The sequence below is a fragment of the Brachycentrus maculatus genome, unplaced genomic scaffold, assembly GCF_059751285.1.
Source record: "Brachycentrus maculatus isolate JH-2025_06_01 unplaced genomic scaffold, ASM5975128v1 h1tg000090l, whole genome shotgun sequence".
NCBI classification, from domain to species: Eukaryota; Metazoa; Arthropoda; class Insecta; order Trichoptera; family Brachycentridae; genus Brachycentrus; species Brachycentrus maculatus.
This window is the reverse complement of record NW_028280844.1, coordinates 615,487-637,500: the sequence shown is the minus strand read 5'-3', so window position 1 is coordinate 637,500 and position 22,014 is coordinate 615,487. Positions and strand designations below refer to the sequence as shown.

Below are 22,014 nucleotides of genomic sequence, written 5' to 3'. Positions count from 1 at the left end.
GGTCTGGGCGTTTACAGAGCTTACGACCATCATATGCTGATTTAAGTGATTACTTTACACACATTCAACATTCGTTACACGCGTGTAAAGTAAAACATACACGTTACACGTGTGTAAAGCAAAGAATAACTCCTATAATTGGAGATAATACAGATTTGTGAACAAGTATTTGGACTCACTCAAAATGTTGTAAATTCACTATTTTACCCAACCTTCGACACTTCTTCTTTTTTAACCCTTATCCGCACCCAATCACTTTACACACGTGTAACATTCACCAAATCTATCCACGATTAACAATTACACTACTCAATACATTTATTTATTTCGAAGAAAACTTTGTTTTTTAAATACAAAAAAGTTGTTTTATGCAAGTAAATCAATTACGTTAAATGTTATCTGGGTTTACCATAAAGAAAATTATGTTACGGGCTATCGATTATTCTGCCTGAAGATTCAAAATATAAATATATATTGGTATAATTTACGTAAGGTATTCGTACAATTACACAACTCAATACATTTACTTTAACGAGTAACACAAAACAGGTTTTTGTACCATTTCAGTTACAAAATTTCACATACCGCACACTCCTTTCAACAACGTCATATATCAAAAATCGTAAATTTTCAGATGTGCATGATTTCGGAATGCCCAGCAAATGTACTATATCACAGCAAAAGTGGGATATTTTTAACTTAATATTTACCCGCTACAGGGCAGAAAGTAATGTTTTTGCATTTTGAAGAAAATGTATTGTTTAATTATTTTTTTAAATGTACTAAATATTTTTCAAATGGAGAAAAAACAGTCAGGTTTTACCTAAAAAGATCTGTTGCACAGTAAAAAGTTCAATAAGTGGCTTGATATTTATTTTTAATACATTTTATTATATTTTTAAACTTTAAAAACGATCTCCTGAAAAATCAAGTTTTATGATATATGACATTGTTGAAAGGAGTGAGCGATATGTAATTCAATATTAATACCTGGAAGAGGGACGGGAGGGAGGAAAAGGGGAAAAGGGACAGATCAAAGTTCAAGTCACAGACAAATTATGTGAAAATAGGGACAAACCACGATATGAATATCTATTTACTATGTAAGCGATCTTTTTTAAATATGCCTTTATTTTTTATCTTCTGTTAAATAAATCATCAAACTTATGTTTAGAATTGTATCCCGACTTCATTGTCGGACCATTTTGGATAAAATAAAAATCATTTTAAGAAAGCATTATTTTATTTAGAGGATGGTAAAATTAGGAATTAGACAGTTATAAAGACTTTCTTCCTCGACATCTGGAAGGCGATGAGCACCCAGAAGAGCGTGCCCGTGAAGGCCTGCATGAGGTGGACGAAGTGAGTGCGCGCGGCGGGCACGTGCCAGTAGAACGGGAACATCTGCGAGCACACGTAGTGGCCCACGTACATCGTGATGGAGTTCATCCCCGGCTGCAGCAGCGGCGCGCCGCTCCACCAGCGCAGCACGTCCACCAGCAAGTAGAACAGGGACAGCATAACGAAGGCGAACGAACTCGTCACCAGCACGAACGAGAGGGACCTGCGCAACGATCTAGATTCATTATCGTGTTTGAGGGTAGGCACCTACCATTTTCGTAAATTTTCGTCTCGAATACTCTCAAGTAAGAGAGTAGCTACCTTACACTGTTCATAACCTTTTAAACTAAAGGTTATGAACAGTCATAACCTTTCGTTCCTGTAAGACTTTCAAGTTAGAGATCATTCATTATCATGTTTGAGATTGCAAGAGATTTTTTTTGAGGTCAAGGGATCTTGTATCCCTTATGTCACTGCGACCATATTAGGTGTATTGTGACCTCCCTCTGTATGACAACTCACTCCCAAGACCTACGTGAGTTATGTAACTCACGACCTGTTTTGGTGGTAGGAGCTTCACCTTCTCGGAGTCCAGTAGAGGTCCTCCAAGGATGTGACTTCGTTTGCGAGCGAGTGCGTCACAATTATAGAGAATGTGAATTGGCGTTTCGTTATCCTCCATACAAAATCTGCATACTAAGGAGTCATGATGTCCAATTTTTGTCATGTGTTTTCTCAGTCTGCAGTGTCCTGTCAAGGTCCTGGTTAGGATCCTTATTTGTTTTTTGCTAAGCTTTAGAGCTTCTGTAGTGGATTTTCCGCGAGTACCCCATGATCAGTTGTAAGAGATGTTGTTGAAACTCGTTTTTTAAATACAAAAATGGTGTTTCATACAAAGAATTCAATTACGTTAAATGTTATCCGGGTTTAAAGGAAATTATGTTACGGGCTATCGATTATTCTGTCTTAAGATTCAAAATATTAATATATTGGCATAATTCAAGTAAGGTATTCAGGTACAAACCAATCAACAATCAATATATCTGAAAATAATCAATCAAAAATCCTATTTTTATGTTTTTTTATCACCTTACATGAAAAACATAAAAAGATATTATCTTCCTAGAACACAGGCATTATATCTGCGATGTCGATCGTATATGGTGAACCAACCACAAATGGGTGTGTATTGCGATCAGAGATATTGCGTTCTTCGATTCTACGATATGATAATATTGATTTACATAAATGCGTTTTTAATCAATTTATTTTACCTCGGTCATTTTTGTACTCTGTACACTGTACTCTACTCTGATTCTGAAACTTTATGGACTCCACCCCCCCCTAACTCAACTTTGCCTACAACTCTTAATTTTTTGCTCAAAACAACGTTTTTCTATTGCAAAAATTAGTTTTTCTTCGAAATAAATACATGGTTTTGTTAAGAAAACAGTTATTGAAAGGTACGGAAAAATACCATTTCTATTTGTATTCCTAAAAAAATCTAATTGTATGTTTGCGAGTATCACCTAGTCTCAGAAAAAACAATAAAATTCAAAGTCGAGATCACATTTCATAGGTAAAAATAAACAACATCAAATGCAATGTTTGATGCGGAATGCATCGAAACACGTGTCACAATAGATTTTAAGAAATAGTGGTATTGACCAAGTAAAACTCTAATTTGAAAACCTGAATGAATTTATAACAAAGTAACAAAGAATAGTATATATTTTGTATATATATATATATATATATATATATATATATATATATATATATATATATATATATATATATATATATAAACACTTTCATTTTCATACATTGTTTACTTTGTAAACAATGTAATACCACTTTTAAAAAAAACTTATTTGTGACCACCGGTTTCGGAATTTTTTTCCATCCTCAGGTCATCATTACGATTTGACATTTGTATAAAAGAGACTGTGATAAATATTAAACCAAACATGGAATTACCACAAATTCTTGTTGACTGGAATGACCCCGTCTTCCTGGGAGAAGTTGCACAGAATCGCTCCCAAAAGACCAGTAAACGCGGCCCAAGAGAGCCACCTGACGATTAGAGGTTTCCACTTCTTGTGATGGAGCAGAGTATTCCCAGCTTGGACTCCGAAGAATACGTGAACTATGGACAGCAGACATCCTGAAAGAATGTTAAATAACGTGAAAATTGCGGTCAATGAATATGGATTACCTACTAAACTATGCATAAAAATAGAAATAAATAATTAAATTACATATTTATTATTACATTTTATCAACTTTGAAATATAAAAAGCCCCCATAATCTGGTAGAAGGAGTCCTTTGTTGCTGTTCTACAGGGTGGCGCAAGATCAATCACCCTATCGGAAGATGTTATAATTTTTGCAAATGGCGTCGTACGTTAATCATATTTGACATTTGTAAATTAAACAGCTGCAGTTTTTAAACAAATTTAGATTTGCGTAAAATTATTCACCGAATTTTGTTTAAAAAAAACTTTTTTATTAAATAAAAAATGATTTAGAGCAATGAGAACCTTTACAGTTTTTTTGTTAAGTGAAAAAAATGATGTTTTGAATATTGAAAGCATTAACTTTGTGGATCATCTTGATATATTATTTCGAGAAATAAAAATACTTTGTATTCTGATCCACTCACATGTGATGTGAGTGGATCAGAATACAAAGTATTTTTATTTCTCGAAATAATATAGAAAAAAAATGATATTCGTGAAATGGCTGTGTTGATACACATTTGTGTCCGTTTTATCTGTTTGTATATTGCAGCTGTCTAGTTTACAAATATCTAATATGATTGACGTAAGACGCCATTTGCAAAAATTATAGCATCTTCCGATAGGGTGAATAATTTTGCGCTAGCCTATAGCTTTGAATAAAATACTTGTAGAAATACTTCATTTTAGGGGTGAATTTACCAAAAAAGGATTCTGGATCGAAAGCACCGGATTCATAAATTGTTTTGGCTGTTGGGTTTTGGTAGATGTGGCTTTCTCCCAAGACTTGCACATCGATGTATTTTGTAACTCCGCCAATACAATCTTTATTTGTCCAATTGTCTTGTTTACCACCAGGTCCTATATATCCTCTGCCAAAAGAAAAGTACTCAAATATATTAAATATCAACTTTTTTTTGTATATTAAAAGCATTGCTACCGTTCGTCACTCATTCGTTCTACATGTCCAAACCATTTCAACACACCTTTCTTAATTTATGAGGCGAATGTAATTGGAAAAAAGAGCAGAGGAAGACCGAGAAAAACATGGCACGATCAAGTATGCCAAATACTTGAAAGTGGTCAGGTTAGAAGTCGTAATAATCGGCGGGTATGTATGAGGAGATGCGTTAACGTGGAAGAGGCGAAGAATGTTTGCAAAGATAGAGTGGTGTGGCGTTCTATTATCTCTGCCTACCCCTTCGGGGAAGGGGCGTGATGGTTACTTAGTTAGTTTTTTTTAGTATAAGTTTTGGTTAAATAAAAAAAACCTTTTTTGTTACATTATTATTTGTGTTCCAGTCTTGTTAACCTTAATCCCATGTCCCAAAATGAGAAATAGAAATTACTCATCGGGAATATTTTATGTATATATGACTTATGTATGTAATATGTTTTGAAAAAAAAAATATTATATCGGACAATGCATTATTCACCCTACGGATGAAAGTGTCTTATATGAAACATGCATCATTCTTCCCTTTTTATGAAATAAGATGGAAGTCTGAGCATCCCAGGGCCTACAATCTGGCATTTGGCTGGCTCAAGCGATCATTTTATACACTTGTGTAACGTTCACCATTCTGTCCATTAATAGTATAAATAAATTAATAAAAAAGATAATACTAACGTGGGGCACCCTGGAACTGGAGCACAAAACACTACCAAAACATGTATCAATACGAATATTAACATAATCACCCATTGGACCCCTAATTCAGTTATATCCATGAACATTTTGCTCCATTTTCCCTGAAAAAAAGTTAAAATTGTAGCCGAAACTGTTTCGGGACTGTGCTCCCTAGAAATAATACAATATTTCGCCTTCGTTTTTTTTCGATAGGTTGTAAGTATTTTTTTTATGACTCATTTATATATTAACACATAAAATTTTGACTTGACTCTGGCCAATATCTGTACCCGACGGATTCTCCAGTTCTTTGGACACGCTGCGCGTGGCAACGAGGATAGCCTGGAACGACTAGTTGTGATCGGTAGCCTGGAGGGAAAGAGAGGGAGAGGAAGATCCCACACGATGGACCGATCAAATTAAGGCAGCAGCAGGCACCTCAGTGGTTGGAGCGCTACGTGCAGCGCAGTCAAGGGATAACTGGAGAAGAGTCATTGCTTCTGCAAGGGTCACAACCCTCAGCAATGAGGAATAAGACGGAGAAGACATAAAATTTTATATTCTCCTACAGTAGAAATAGGTTCGTAAGATACAACACAAATAACATTTTTACATTTTCATGCTTCAGGGATAAACTGATAAAATGTTCTACGAGTAGTTATAAATTTAAACCAGCACGCGATCCGAATAATCCATATTTTTAAACATCTTGTAATATTTCTCAAAAAACATGTTTTTTAAATTATTCAGTGACAAGTATTTTACCATATCAGTGTTTGAACTATCAAGTTTCTGGTGATTATATGCATTGATCAGGTGAACTTTTAAAAATCAATCACTAATATAATATATGTTTCATTAATTGATTCGTCAGTCACTTTGTAGTAAAATCAATCCACTTTTATTATAAGTTTTACTTATTAAATACCATTATTTCTTAAAATTTTGTGTCGGGTTGTGTTCGCGTGGTTAGTGTCGCGGACTCTTAAGTCAGAGTTTCTCGGTTCGAACCCACTCTACCGCAATTTGATACGTATTTCTATTAATGAGCCGCCTAGGCTCACAGAAATAGTATGAAATTGAAATATTTATGTAAATAATGAAAACACAAATATTTATCTTTTTCAACAAAAAAATTCTACCGTGATACCTGCTTCGATGCATCGTTTTCAAACACCGTATACGGTGTTTGAAAATGATGTGGAATGCATCAAAACACGTGCCACGGTAGATTTTAAGAAATAATTATATTTACTAAGTTGAACTGAAATAAAAAATAATGTATGTTGTTAATCAAAAAGTATATTCATCTTTAGCTACAATTGCTAACTCACTGTTGGTTCTTCTCTCTTCTTGGCGAATATCACAGCAATGGAGGCGGCCACAAAGTAGCACACCCCGAACCTCTGAAGTACTCCGAATATCCTCATTCTTTCTAAAGGCGGACCGTACACTGTTCCAATGCAAAACCCAATCACAAAAAGGGTGATCGATCTCTGAAAAAAAATTAACTCATAAAAAGTGAAGAAAAAAAGATATTCATCGTTCACTTTGTGTAATACCACTTAAAAAAACACTTCTTCGTGACTACCAGCTACAGAATAATCATTCCATCACCAGTTCAAATGTAGATTAAAATGAGATTGTACAATTTAGAAGGAGAGAAACAATTAAATCGAATTAAACAAATCCGAATGTAGTCGGAAAAAGAAGCAGAGGACGACTGAGGAAAACTTGGCACAATCAGGTATGTCAAATACTTGAAAGCGGCCGGGTAAGGAGTCGTAATAATCGTCGGGTATGTATGAGGAGATGCATGAATGTAGAAGAGGCAAAGAATGTTTGCAAAGACAGAGTGGTGTGGCGTTCGATTCTCTCTGCCTACTCCTGCGGGGAAGCGGCGTGATGGTTTGTTAGTTAGTTAGTAAGAAACAATTTCATTTTAATATACATTTGACCTGATGATGGAATGATTATTTCGAAACCGGTAGTCACGAAGTAGTATTTTTTAAATTGGTATTACACAAAGTGAATGATTAATGATATGGAGCGTGTTATATTACCATAGCAAAGAGTTAACAATGCTTTTAATATACAAAATATATCAAGGATATGGGACTGAGAATTTTTATAAGTCCAGCATTTCCTAGTATGCGAAATATGTACATCAGAAAATAACCTCCGTACATATCGTAGTCGTACAGGAGAAAGTGACTAACTAACAAAATGTAAAATGTTCAGGAGGGCCATTTAAGTCACTTTTGCTTGGTCAATGCAGTTAGTCATTTTTAACAAGTCGATATATTATACTTCCAAGTTTAAAATCCTTTGGGATTTTTTTCAGGGCAATATTAAGCTAGTAAGATATCAAATGGCCAACGATCACGTTTTTGTAAGAAATGCACTTGGTCACTTTCTCCTGTATGGCTACGATATTTCAGCATTAATTACTTTTTTTCTTTTTTTCTCTGTTTTTATTTTATCTATTAAACTTCAAAATGTTGAATATCAATAAAATCTTATAAATAATAATTTCAAATTTGATGTAATCACAAAATTGCTCTTACCCGGAGAATGTCCATGAGCGCTCTGTACTTGGGTATGCCTTTAGAGACGATGGACTTGACCGAGATGGGAATACAGACTCCCATGATCCAGAGGAAGAATGGGAAGACGAGGTCCCCCACGGTGAGACCATTCCACGTGGCATGCTCCAGCCACCAGTACCTTCCAGCGCCGGCGTTCACGAAGATCATCACCACTATACTTAAACTAAACAAAATAACACAAAAATTACTACAACGTTTTGAGTGTGTCCAAATACTTGTTCACAAAATCTGGATTATCTCCAATTAAAAAAATAATAATAAAAAAATAAAATAAAAAATAAAATAATAATAATAATACAAAAATTACCTATGACAACGTGTAAATTTAAATATACTCATGTATTTGACTATAATAATCAAGCACAAGAGCTCAGTCTCTTTTTTGGAGAGGCTCAGCGAATCTAAAACTAAAAGTTTACCATATGTATAAATGTTTTAGAAAATGTATTTTCTTGTACTCAAAAATGTAACTATATTAAATAAATAAAAAAATACAAAATAATATATATTTACAACATTTGAGAATTTGAGTGGTGTGGTTGTCAATCATGGGTAGAATTGGTGAATGTTACATGTGTGTAAAGTTATCACTTAAACCAGCCTATGGCGGTCGTGAGCCCCGTAAATGCTCAGACTTCCATATTCTTTTCATCTATGTTGAGATGTCAAAAACATAATATAATATATTTTTCCACCTCCGTGGTGTAATGGTAAGCGTGTTAAGCTAACGTGATGGAGGTTCCGAATTCGATTCCCAGGGGGGGTCAAATGAATATAAGTGATTTTTCACTTTATTTATTCAATATTACCATGGACTGGTACCTGAATCTGAAAGGGCTAATCACCTTTCCTTCGTGTGTTAACGATCAAGATAACACTGCGTTTATATAATATAAAGCAGTGCCCTATGCACCATTGGGGTGCGGATAAGGGTTTGAAGAAGATCATAAAATTTGTTGAAATGTATGTAATAATTTTCGCTGATTGCTTTTTTCTTGAATTCTGAATCAAAATATTCGCTTGCATTATGTGTCTCATTACTAATTATACAAAATTTTCTTACTTAACAAAAAAAATATTAAAGTGCGTAGACTTTACTGAGTTAAGGGTATACTCTCAAACATACAAATCAGCACCCGAGTGTATACTGTCTGCGCATATTTTTTTTTACAATATATATTAAAATTTAACGAATAAATATGTTTTTATATATTTTTTAAACTTTCAATAACTATATACTATATTTATTTCGAAGAAAAGCTTATTTTGCCAATACAAAAACGGTGTTTTAAGTAAAAAATTCAAATTACATTGAATGTTACCTAAGTTTAAAGAAAATTAAGTTGCGGGCTATTAATTAACCCGCCTTAAGATAAAATAATATATTCGGCAGATGCGTAGAGGGTCATCTCAACAATGTATGGTTTTTATCATTCCTATATAATCCTATAAGATTCAGATCAGTTCTGCAGTTAGATTATAAGAAACACAGGAAATGTTACCCTCGGAATGTGTCCAGTGATTTAACACGCTTTTTAACAGCCAATTTTTTGTCATCTTGTTCTCCTGAAGATCTTTTTGAAAAAAGTGATTTCAAACTCAGTAATGATAACTTCCATATTGAAATTAATCCACATATCATTAAAAATAATACGAGAAGGGCTGAAAAAAACACAAATTTTAAAAATTAATAAGCTTTCTGTTGATGGTTTTAGAATGATTAAAGAAAACACTTGTTTTTTACCACTTGAGTTTTATTATAGACTACATTTTAATTTAATAGATACTAATCACTCATTTCACTCTCATAAATTAAAATTATTACACCTTGTTCCATATAAAGGCCAAATTATGAATTATCTTGAAAATTTAGAAATCCAAAAAAACCTAAATTCTAACAATAATTTATTAAATAATATATTGTTTCAAAATTCTTCACCGTTGCTTTCCATTTTTCCTTTGTTTTCAAACTCCGCCCCTTGACTAATCCTTTCCCTTTACTTTCCCCTCTTCTTATTTATAGAACAATTTTATATTTTATATTTTAGTTATTATACAGACCTGAATGATGGAAGTTTAACTTTTGAAACATATAGTCCATAATAAAACTCAAGTGGTAAAAAACACGTGTTTTCTTTAATCATTGTAACATGTCTTACCACAAAGTTAATGCCGAAACAATAAATAAAATGATGGTTTTAGACATGCAAAATGAATAATATTCGACTTACGTAAATAAATATTCACAGGTTCTTTTTCTTCCAAAAGGGTGCAAGAACCGTTGTTAATTTTGAGACTGTATACACCAAATTCGCTAACATCGGGTTCAATATCGCACAGAACATTACTGAAAAAAGATAAGAATATATGAAAACTAATAAAAATAAATAAAGCAATAAAACAATGCTAATGTTTCAATAATTTAACGTTATCAACCTGTTTATTTCTTGTGCAACGGTGTATCCAAAATTTCGTGTATAAATTCTCCATACCTCACTGTACACAGTTTTAATTTTAATAACATCACTAGAAGGTTTAATTTCTGCTACTTTTGTGTATGGGCACTAGAAAAGAGAAGATAATATTTTTTTAAAGTACTTAACTCTAATATAATAAGGTTTAAGCATTGTTGCCAGGAAAGATTTTCAAATATATAAAAGAAAAATGATGTGAAAGTAATAATAATAATAATAAAGCCCCTATCCGCACCCCAATGGTGCATAAGGCACTGCGTCATATAAACGCAGTGTTATCTTGATGGTTTACACATGAAGGAAAGGTGATCAGCCCTCCGCTTTAGGTACCAGTCCATGGTAATATTGAATAAATATTGCAGAGAAAAAAATCATTTATATTTATTTTACCCCCCTTGGGAATCGAACCCGGGACCTCCAGAACGGTAGCCGAGCGTGCTGACCATTACACAACGGAGGCGGACAAAAGTGTGAAAGTAAAATGATCGGTTATTGTTTTTTTCACTAAAGCCTTCCGCTTTTTTCGATTACGTTTTAAAGTAAGCAAGAAGTGTATTTAAGCCTTTTATATTATTTTTAAGATAAATTAATTTGGTAATACCTTCTTATACTAAAAATAAAATAAATATGGACTGTACTAATTGAAAACTGGTATACAAATTATGAATAATTGATTTGTTGCTTCTCGCATGTAAATTATGTAATAAGCTACTTGAAATCAATGACAGATGTTCATTTTATATTTAAGAGATTCATAAATTATAAAAAGCATAGAAGGGTAAGGCTCAGGCATGTTAATAGAAATTAATATAACGTACTTTTGATAACGTGCATTTGAGCATTAAGTACGAAGTATCTTTACATAACATAAATATATCGCCAATTTTGTTTGATGATGTTTGAGGGATATTATCTCTCATAAAATCACTCTCAATGTATGCTTTGTAATGGAGGGACAAAAGCACTTTAAAACATTATCTGACTACCGGTTTTCGGTCCAAGTAGTCATTCAGGTTAATATTTAGATATTAAACATACTTCAGTAAACTACTGCACTGGATGTGGGTAAATATTTGGGTAAGAAAAAAGTTTTTTTTAGTTTTATTAATTTTATTAAATTTAAACAGTTAATAAGCATCCTATATCTTATTGTATAATTAATTAAAAATTAAACTATTTTTCCAATGTTTGTAAAAATATGGGGCTATTGGTTGCGATATCAATATTTTTTTTTCATTTCCTATATACAGAAAGCAACCCTTGGTGTATCAGTTATTTTTTAATTAAAACATCAATTTAACTTTTTATTTCATTAATATCTTTTTCTTCCATATTCTTATTCGTCTACGTTGAAATGTCAAAAAAATAACGTAAAAACTAACTCCTAATTGGAGATAATCCGAATTTGTGAACAAGTATTTGGACACACTCGAAATGTTACATTCACTTACATTGTAGCATTGACTTGACAGGGAGTAGAGCCAGGAATCCTGATCAGTATTATTCAATCGTAGGTAGGCTTCATCTATTTTTAATTCAGTGAGATTTAATCCATTGAATACGTCTACACCTGGATCCTCAATCCAAGACATTGTGACGTAATATTATTCGGCAATGTCCAGTGCAGTGAAGGATAGTTGAACCTGTTGAGAAAAGTGGTTTTACAATCTGCGGGTTCCTTCAATGTGTACGTGACTTAAATTTCGACGGCTCTGAACCAAGCGGTGCCAACTCTATTTTTTCTTAAATTTAAAATGAAAATTTATATAAAATATTAGGGATGGCGTAAATTTGACATATTTATTCATCCGAAGAAGTTGAAGTAGAAATTATCGAAATCAAAATGTAAATTGTCTTCTTCATCTTCAAGCTTTCATCTGCACCCCAATGGTGCATAGGACACTGCATAATATAAAGGCAGTTTTATCTTGATCGTTAACACATGAAAGGTCCAGTCCAGGGTAATATTGAATAAATATTAGAGTGAAAAAATCACTTATATTTATTTGACCCCTCCTTGGGAATCGAACCCAGGACCTCCAGAACGGTATCCGAGCCTGCTGACCATTACACTACGGGGTGGACAAATTGTTGTATAATTAAATTTATGTATTTCTCAAAATGTTCTAGATATTTGATATTGTTTTTAATAAAAAATACAGTGAAAATATTTAATCACAGTTTTTTTCATATTTTATCATTTTGACGAATTATATAAATAAAGATTATAATTAAACAAGCACTAACATTGTTTCGTCTAATTGATTTTGAAAATTAAAAATAAAATCCGTGAAAAAAGGTGCCGGAACGCCGTTGCACTGCATTGCATGGGAAAAAACCCTGATTAAAACTATTACCTTTCAATTTTTTTCTTCATATATATATCTCATCATACTGTTACAGCGCAGAAGAAATCTCGATTTTAATTTTCCTTTATCGATATATTTTAAGCCGTTCGAGGTGAATAAAATTGGTAGAATAATTTTCATTAAGAAAAATGTAATGCTGGTAAGTTGGGATTAGCACATTTCGATTCACAGCGGTCAATATAATAAAAACATATTGTTTGCGATTCAAGACGAGGGTGGGCGAACTGTTGAGAAATATTTTGCCGACATTGACCCACTGTGTTATATTATATATTTTTTTAAATGCCAAGTTGTAAATAATTACTATGTATTCAAATACGGGCTTAAATCTCTGATATGTTTTTCTGATAAGTAAAATTAGTATGCTTTTATATGCATTATTATAACAGTACATGAGGGTGGTGGATATGGATTTAAGACTAATTAAAAATCTAGACCAGCGGCTCTCAAAATTTTATAGCGACGGTACCCTTTAGAAACACTAAATATATTTTTCTTTTTTAGACCATCATCCGCACCCGACTATGCATATATCACTGCATCATATAAATACAACGTTATCTTGATCGTTAACACATGAAGGAAAGGTGATCACCGCTTTTAGCTTCAGGTCCAGGGTAATATTGAATAAATATTAGAGTGAAAAATCACTTGTATTTATTTGACCTCACCCTGGTGTTTATGTCTGCCCATATAAATCTAAAATATGTATGTTTTTTAGAGTGGATAAGAAAGAATGATAAACAATGATTTTTTTTAAATCAGCAATTATCTATTATACGCTGATATCATATATCGCTCGTCATTGTTGCACCAAATGAGCGATATGAACGTATGCAAACAGCTAATACTTTGAATTAGTTATTTTATATATTTTCCAAGTAAAATTTTGATTCGAAAATATATTTTGTATATCAAAAGCATTATTAACAAATTAAATTAAATTGTGGTATGGTAATATAACACTCTCCTTATCATTCATCGTTTACTTTGTGTAATACTAAAAATAAATTTTAATAGGAAATAATTAAATACTTATTACCTGGTGCAAAAAAGGTCTTTCGGTGTAGAATTATCCGAACTTACGGTATTTTTAAGGTTCCCCGTTATCTATGATATAAATACCGATCAATGTATTGTTATAAACCGCAGATAGGACATCGAAATGCGAATTGATAAGTGTTTTTATGAAGTAGATTACTGGAACACAGTACTCGCTATAAATTGCTCCTTATCATTGTTTTGTTATACGGAATATTATTATTATACTGTATATTATTGCCGAAAATTAGGGGTATAATTCAATAAATTGGAATGAGCAGTACATTATTTTATGGTTGGTGAGTAAAATAATAATAAACTTTTACAATCAATAGATAACGTTTTTTAATTGCAAGATAAATGCATTGCCGAAATAAACAAACTGAACGTACGAATTATATACAATGGGGACAGAATATTTTTTTCGTTACATGACAATTTTGTATTAAAGGTAATATTTTCTATCGATCAAGTAATAATCGTAAAATGGTTTAGAAAATTAAAAAATTATAATAAAATAAAAACAATCAACATAAATTGTTCATGTACCGTGTTTGGTTTAATATTTGATTAATTTTAAAGTTCTCATGTACAATATAAATATAACGTACTTATTTGACTATACGCCCTCAGTGGGATTTATAATCTTACATTTGTATTTATAAAGTACGCGTAAACACACACGCACACACACGCACACACACACACACACACACACACACACACACACACACACACACACACACACACACACATATATATATAAATATATATATATATATATATATATATATATATATATATATATATATATATATATATATATATATATATATATATATATATACAATATATATATATATATATATATATATATATATATATATATATATATATATATATATATATATATATATAATATATTAATTACAAAACTATGCATGTCCGTATATTATCCTATATTTAATCCTTTATTGCTTAATTTAAAAATGCTTTTAAGTGTGAAATGTAGATTTTTTAGTGTTACCAATTTTCTTCAATTTAGACAGTTAATAAACATCCCATATCTTATTTTATAATTAATGAAAATTTAATACTTTTTCCAATGTTTGTAAAAATATGGGGCTATTGGTTGCAATATCAATAATTAATTAGCACTTTTTTTCGTTTCATATATACAGAAACCCTTAGTACATCACTTATTTTTTTAATACAAAAAAAATAAATACCTTATTATTTAACGACAAAATAAGAATTTGTACAATGACAAAAACAAGACGTATACTTTATTCACTTTATTTTCCGTTTGACGTTATTATAGGATTGAACATTTGCATATGACGATAAACCCGCCTAGATCTGCCAGATTAATCTACCAAAATATTAAATCGATAATGGTTTGTATTGAAATAAGTTTACCGTATGTCACTGATGCGAGCGCGCCATACAAATGGAAACCTCTTTTGCAAGATTTATTGTTTTCTTTTCTCAGCAAACACAAAGCACATCACTCCCGCGAACGCGTGAAGAGGTTACTAAACACTCAAAAATATCCAACCGTATTAAATAATTCATTCGACATGGACACGGTTGAATGTCCCAACAAACGAACTTGCATGTCGCGATGTCACTGCCAGATTGCTGCTTACCTCGACTTACTTTCGCACTCTCACGACAAAATTTACGACCGTTTAATAATTTTTTTGCCAATATAAAAAACCCACTCAAATCCACGATTTTTTTTGTGTTAATACACTAAAATGGTGATCATGTCGTATGATTTTTATCTTAGACGGTATATAAAAGCTTATTATCACAATAAAAAGTTTGTGGAAAGTAAGTAAATTGAGAATTTTCTTTGTTATCTTCTTTCGAATTTCGCGCGGGCGCGATAATGTGTCAAATCTTGCCAGAACATCAGAAATTGTTGCCATTATTCTTAAACAAGTAGGTACTAAACGCAAAGCGCGGGGGAGTCGAAAGAAGCATACGAACATTTTCCTTTAAGTATGAATGCACAAAAATCTCTTTATTCGTACACGTTCGTTTTTTTACTGAATTGCAAATATTCCAAAGTAGGTATTTTTGTGGGTTTTATGCATTCGGAATTCCGAAATGAGAAACGCCCGTGTGCTGAGTAAAAGCCGAATGATATATCGCTCACTCCTTTCAAGAACGTCATAAATCCAAAATCGTCAATTTTCAGTTGTGCAGTTGTCAATCTTCAGTTGTGTTTTCGGAATGCCCAGAAAATGTACTACATCCCAGCAAAAGAGGAATATTTTTAACTCAATATTTACCCGCTACAGGGCAGAAAATGTTGTTTTTGCATTTTGAAGAAAATGTTTTGCTTAATAATTTTTTTAAATATACTAAATATTTTTCAAATAGAGAAAAAACCTTCAGGTTTTACCTATAAATATGTGTTGTACAGTAAAAAGTTCAATAAGTGGCTTGATTTTTAATACATTGTGTTATATTTCTAAACTTTAAAAACGTTCTGCCGAAAAGTTTTTTGATTTATTTGAAATTGGCGGGTGATGCTTTCTTATAAGTATTGAAATATAATTTATATATATATATATATATATATATATATATATATATATATATATATATATATATATATATATATATGTGTGTGTGTGTGTGTGTGTGTATATATATCCACACCCAATGGTGCATAAGGCACCAAGTTAGATAGGCAAAATGTTATCTTAACATTGTTAAGTGATCAGTACTGCCCTTTAGGTACCAGTTCAGATTCTGACCTTTTGAATCCCCTGGGAATCAACCCGACAAGGTAGCCAAATGTATTAAGCACTATACTACGGAGGAGGGTATGTATATGGTAAGTCATAAAAAAATTTGTATCCATAACGGAGGAATTATGCTTACCCAATAAAAACATATTTTTTTCTGTGTCATTGGCGACATAGCTATGAATGTCCGTATTTTTCCAATTTAAAATCGCTAATTTTGACTACCCAACACCGGGACGCGCGTTTTATTTTAGCTCCAGAAGTGAGATGTTGAGTAAATGTAAAAAATGTTATAAAAAAATTTCATTAATTGATTCGGCAGTCACTTTGTGGTAAAATCTATACATTTTTAATTAATGTTTTACTTAGTAAATACCACTATCAAACACGGTGTTTGAAAATGATGCGGAATGCATCGAAATACGTGTCACAGTAGATTTTAAGAAATAGTGGTATTTACTCAGTAAAACATTAATTAAAAATTATAAAAAAATCACTTACTAAATGACTGACAAGTAAATGGTGCTCGCTTAGTGTCCACCTCCTTTTTACTAAGGTGGTATGGGACATGTGGAGCGAATGGATAACGAGAGAATGACTAAGAAAATATATGTGGCAAATGTGAGAGGGAAAACAGAGCGAGGACGACTGAAAAAGACTTGTCACAATTAGATCAATCAGAACCTAAATCCTGGCGGCGTCAAAAGTCTGCGTAAACGGAGGGCATGTATGACTAGATGTATGGATGTGAAGGAAACGAGGAGTAAATGTCAGGACAGAAGAGTGTGGCGTTCCATCCTCTCTGCCTACCTCTGCGGGGAAACGGCGTGATGGTAGTAGTAGTAGTAGTAAATATGATTTATTTTGCATTATCATTATTCTGGATATAAACATTGCTAAAGTTAGAAAATAAATGTATGCCTCAAATAAAAATAAAACAATTTTTTTTAAATTTATTAAAAGCTTTATTTTACAAATACATAATCCATAGCTTTGATATATCATGTATGCATGTAGATACATAACTAATATATAAAAATCATAACATTAATCTCGTGATATTGCAAACTTAACTTAATAATACAGGTAAATATGATCTAACTACCCACATCAGCTGAAATAACAATACTTAATAAAACATAATGCATTTCAGTTTGACTTAAAAGACATCAAAGCCAACATTCATCAATTTGGTATTACAAAATGGCTTTATGACTGATTTTTTAAATGATAAATGTCTACTTTATGATACATAACATACTATTCTTTTATTAATATGTTACGAATGTCTTTTCAAATAAATAGTTTTTGCTTTGGTCAGGCTAAATTACGGAAATATAATTTACCAGCATTCTATGAAAATATAATAAACAAAATACTACAAAAGAGCTATACAAAATCGTAAATAAATAAAGAAATACATATGATTAAAGGTGAAGAATTGTTGACGTAAAATTAATATTTTTCATGATAGTTCAAAATTATACCTACCAAATATTAACTTGTAAGTTATGTATGTTTGTATTTACTATACTATTTTTTTCATATAATCATTAGAAGAATGAAATATGTACGAAAAAGCACTTACGCAAATCACATGAGTCTACGTTATTTCAAAAATAATATATTCGCAATGTAACATTTTTACATTAAAAAGATTTCAAATAAATTTGATTAAACATTAAATTCAAACAGTTTATTTGTCATGCAATTCCTGCAAATTCATGAAAGTTCTGAAAATTAATAAAGTGAAATTAATACATTGTTGTTTTACACAAATCATTTGATAGTTTTATATTACATATAAGCTATGCTATATTAGAAAGAAAAAAAAGGTGTGAATAAAATAAGTCATATAGTGTTTTGACAAAAAAAATGTGACTTATGTAATTTTCAAATGAAATCAATGTTTGGCAGAGTCAGAAACTATATAATTCAATAAAAGTACAAAAATCATGATATTTTGTATTTGAAAACAACAAATATATCTTATTATTTTCCTTTTTAACACTGCAAAATAAAACTGTGTGAAAATGTATATTTGAGAGGCTATTAGTGCTGAAGTCTTTTTACCGACACTTTGCATTTTTCTTTTGAATATCTATCACAACACACTACTCTGGTAAGTAAAAACACAGTAGGTACATAACTACTAAACGTAATTTTTGTTGGAATCAAAGTTCAGATGTTATTTTACCAAACAATATATTTAAAATTCAATGATTTAAAGCATAATGTATTATGTTTTTATAATATCTATGTTATGTTTTACATGAGGAACTCTTCAAAATACATTACAATCCATACGTAACTTTTTTGCTGTTGTTGGTATAATTACTATGTTTTCATTTTTATCAGAGTAGTTTTTTTACTATTTTCGATATTTTGCAGTTGGATAATTAAGAAAGTTTATGAATAGATTTTAAAATAAAAATATATCATTTATTTGTGCCTTTTTCTGGTACGGAACTATTAGCCTCTCAGATCTAACGTCAAGTAAATATGCCTCATATATAAAAGATATGTTTTTAGAAAGTGTCATTATGACAACTGAATGATATAAGAGGAATGTATTTAGTTGAAGAAAAAAAACAGAAAATAAACATAAAATAAAAAAAATTAGATACTACTACCTCAAGCAGTCAAAGATTTTCTTAGTAAAAGTTCAAGCCTTATAAATTAATTGATATTTTTATGACATTGTCAAAAAATACATTATGTAAATTTCAAAATTGATTAAAATTTAAAGCGATGATATATTTTAACACTCATTAAATTAATTATTTTTTTATAATAGCCCTTTTTAAAGGCAGTCTTCAATTCATGTTATAGAACAGTTACCATACGTAAACTGTAACAAAATATTGATTTGTGTGCCAATGTCCCATATTAGCTAATGTAATTTTAGTGATTAGTTAAACACCTAAAGCGATTATTAAGAATAGAAAAGTATGAATGCTACTCTAGGCTTAAAAATTGTGTAAAAATGTAATATTAAAGATTATATTGTGCCATTAGCTTATAAAATGTGAAACCAAAACGGATATGTAAAGAAACTCCAAGAACAACATTTTTGTGAATTCAATTCACCATATCACATTCGTACAATACTATTGATCCGTAGAAATCATAATCTGTATTATTAGTCGATTGATTGCATTATAAAGTCGATATTCCTTTGTAGAAATACCATGTAAAAACACTTATACATATGTGTCAATATGCATTATATAAAAAATGTAAACAGATTTAGTAGCAAAACTACTAACTAATTTGATTATACGCTGCTTCTGTAAAATTGATAGTTAAATTGTTTTCCACAATGAAGAAAAGTATTGATTATCTCTAAGATAAATTTATATAAAAAAAATGAAATACTTTCATTTTACGTTAACATTTTGGCAACATATTTATCATTGATATCCAACCTATGAATATTTTAAAAATAAAGCAGGCTTTTATATTTAAATATTGAATTTTATGTTAATTTATATTATCCATCCATTCGTATAAGCATTTATTATAAGTGTGAATGCTGCAAGTTGGATGAATACATATATGTATTTTATACAAGGATATGTAGGGTTAATCTAGGAATATGTATAATCACTGTTGGATCATGCCTATGAGCATTATACTACACAGTTATTACCATTATTAAAAATACAGCTCTTTTTTTTAAATATTAAAATAAAACCACAAATAATATTACAGGCGTTGGATGGTTAAAAAGTCACACATAATACATAAAATATATTGCGCACTTTTAAATTTCCAAAGAAGATATGACGATTTCTATTTAAAATTTTCAAGTAGGAAAAAATTATACGAATTTACTGGATCTCGACCCTTTCCTGAAACATCGTAAATATCTGACGAATACTTTGTTTTTGGGAAATCCACTCAAAATAAATATGCGCCAATCTTTGGATCGTTACAAGTGTTTTTTTTTCCAGATTTATTTTGAGCAGATTTACTAACAAAAAAGTATACATTGGATTCATAATGTTTCACTGGGATTGTGTAAATTTTGCAAGGTATTTTGGTATAAGATTTTTATAAGCCTTTCTTATAATAATTCACTTATCACTTTCTTAGTCTAGGTTAGAATTTTACGGTTGTGAAGCGATGGAAGGACACTTTTGAAAGGTTAGTGATTATTGCGAGGGGTTTGTAATTTGGCTCGGAGGCTGGAGTTGCGGAGTTAGTAGCAGCAGGCGGGTGTGCGTGGTGGCGGTGCAGTACATATCACCTAGATATGTACTGCAGGGGGTACCAGTGTGTGGTCTCGCAAGTGAGTTGCATGGTCCCCAGAGGCAGCTGCACTCCGCCCAGGAACTGGTTCTCCTGCAGAGGGTCGTGATGCCACACGGTAGCCTGCAGGCTGCGACCCCGTACCACCTCAAGAGGCAGACGATACTCCAACTAGAATCAAATAACATTTTGAGTGTGTCCAAATACTTGTTCACAAAATCTGGATTATCTCCAATTACAGGAGTTATTAGTTAGTGTTAAAAAATAATAGAATCAAATATAAATATTCTAGAACCATGTTATCTTTTAACCTTTCTCTTACGGTGCTAAAAACTTCCGCGTGCAACATCATCATCAAACCCTTATCCGCACCTCAATGGTGCATAGGGCACTGCATCATATAAACGCAGTATTATCTCGATCGTTAACACACGAAGGAAAGGTAATCAGTCTTCCCCTTGAGGTACCAGTCCAGGGTAATATTGGTAATATTGAATAAATATTACGAGTAAAAACATCACTTATATTTATTTGCTCCCCCCCCCTGGGAATCGAACCCGGGACCTTCAGGACGGTAGTCAAGCGTGCTGGCCATTATATTACGGAGGCAGACAAAAACCGCGTGCAACAGTGATATGTATTTTGTACACCATATGAAAATATGATATAAAAATGTGAACATTTCTAAATCTCGATTTTATTGACCATAGTTGAAGTTGAAATGTAAGAAATTTGTAATGCTAGCTCCGGTAAATATCCAAAAATGAGATAAAAATATATCGTAAGTAGCTGCCATAGCTGGCGTAGCGACACAACCACCCCGAAGGGCATCTTGTGCACTACTAAAAGGAGGTCGGCAGAAATACATGCGCATGTATTTCTTTGCGTACATGCGCTGTACGCAAAGAATGGCACGCACACACGCACGCACTGGGAAACGTTTGTGTATTAGTGATTCTATCCCCGATCCTTTTCACAAATTATTTATTTCCGTCACTGCAAATGAATAACTTTATTTTTAATTAAAGTTTTACTTTATATTAAAGTACTTTTATTTATTGGAAAAATATGCAACAGAATATTTAACAAATAATAATAATAAAACCCTTATCCGCACCCCGATGGTGCATAGGGCACTGTGTCTTATTGTTGTCTTAACGCAGTGTTATCTTGATCGCTTACACATGAAGGAAAGGTGATCAGCCCTCCGCTTCAGGTACCAGTCCATGGTAATATTGAATAAATATTACAGTGAAAAAATCACTTCTATTTATTTAACCCCCCTTGGGAATCG

The 22,014-nt window shown here is 31.8% G+C and overlaps 2 protein-coding genes across 4 annotated transcripts in view; both read right to left on the bottom strand.

The window, feature by feature from the left end:
- Positions 1-1,224: 1,224 nt before the first annotated feature.
- On the bottom strand, positions 1,225-15,369 carry Hgsnat (Heparan-alpha-glucosaminide N-acetyltransferase). Its single transcript, XM_088258048.1, has 11 exons — positions 15,124-15,369; positions 11,746-11,937; positions 10,257-10,384; positions 10,052-10,167; positions 9,323-9,482; positions 7,779-7,983; positions 6,546-6,707; positions 5,212-5,333; positions 4,284-4,453; positions 3,322-3,508; positions 1,225-1,564 (listed from the first exon to the last, which is right to left on the bottom strand). Exons 2-11 carry the CDS (start codon positions 11,884-11,886, stop codon positions 1,270-1,272), a joined length of 1,686 nt encoding a protein of 561 aa, XP_088114174.1. The 5' UTR covers positions 11,887-11,937; positions 15,124-15,369; the 3' UTR covers positions 1,225-1,269.
- A 5,040-nt stretch (positions 15,370-20,409) lies between these two features.
- The window catches only part of Pi3K68D (phosphatidylinositol-4-phosphate 3-kinase catalytic subunit Pi3K68D), a 39,582-nt gene continuing 37,977 nt past the window's right edge, over positions 20,410-22,014 (bottom strand). For all 3 annotated transcript variants that reach the window (XM_088258041.1, XM_088258043.1, XM_088258042.1), the window contains exon 32: positions 20,410-20,891. In XM_088258041.1, coding sequence (XP_088114167.1) covers positions 20,715-20,891 — 177 coding nt within the window. In that variant the 3' untranslated portion in view covers positions 20,410-20,714. The remainder of the gene's footprint in view (positions 20,892-22,014) is intronic.

What these genes read in the sequence shown, in the direction of transcription:
- Hgsnat (XM_088258048.1), bottom strand. Translation starts at nt 11,886, where the DNA reads ATGTCTTGGATTGAGGATCCAGGTGTAGACGTATTCAATGGATTAAAT. An exon ending in CCAGTTCCAGGGTGCCCCAC is followed by an intron (nt 4,454 to 5,211) that starts GTTAGTATTATC and finishes TTCTTTTGGCAG; the next exon opens with AGGATATATAGGACCTGGTG. An exon ending in CCAGTCAACAAGAATTTGTG is followed by an intron (nt 1,565 to 3,321) that starts GTAATTCCATGT and finishes ATCGTTGCGCAG; the next exon opens with GTCCCTCTCGTTCGTGCTGG.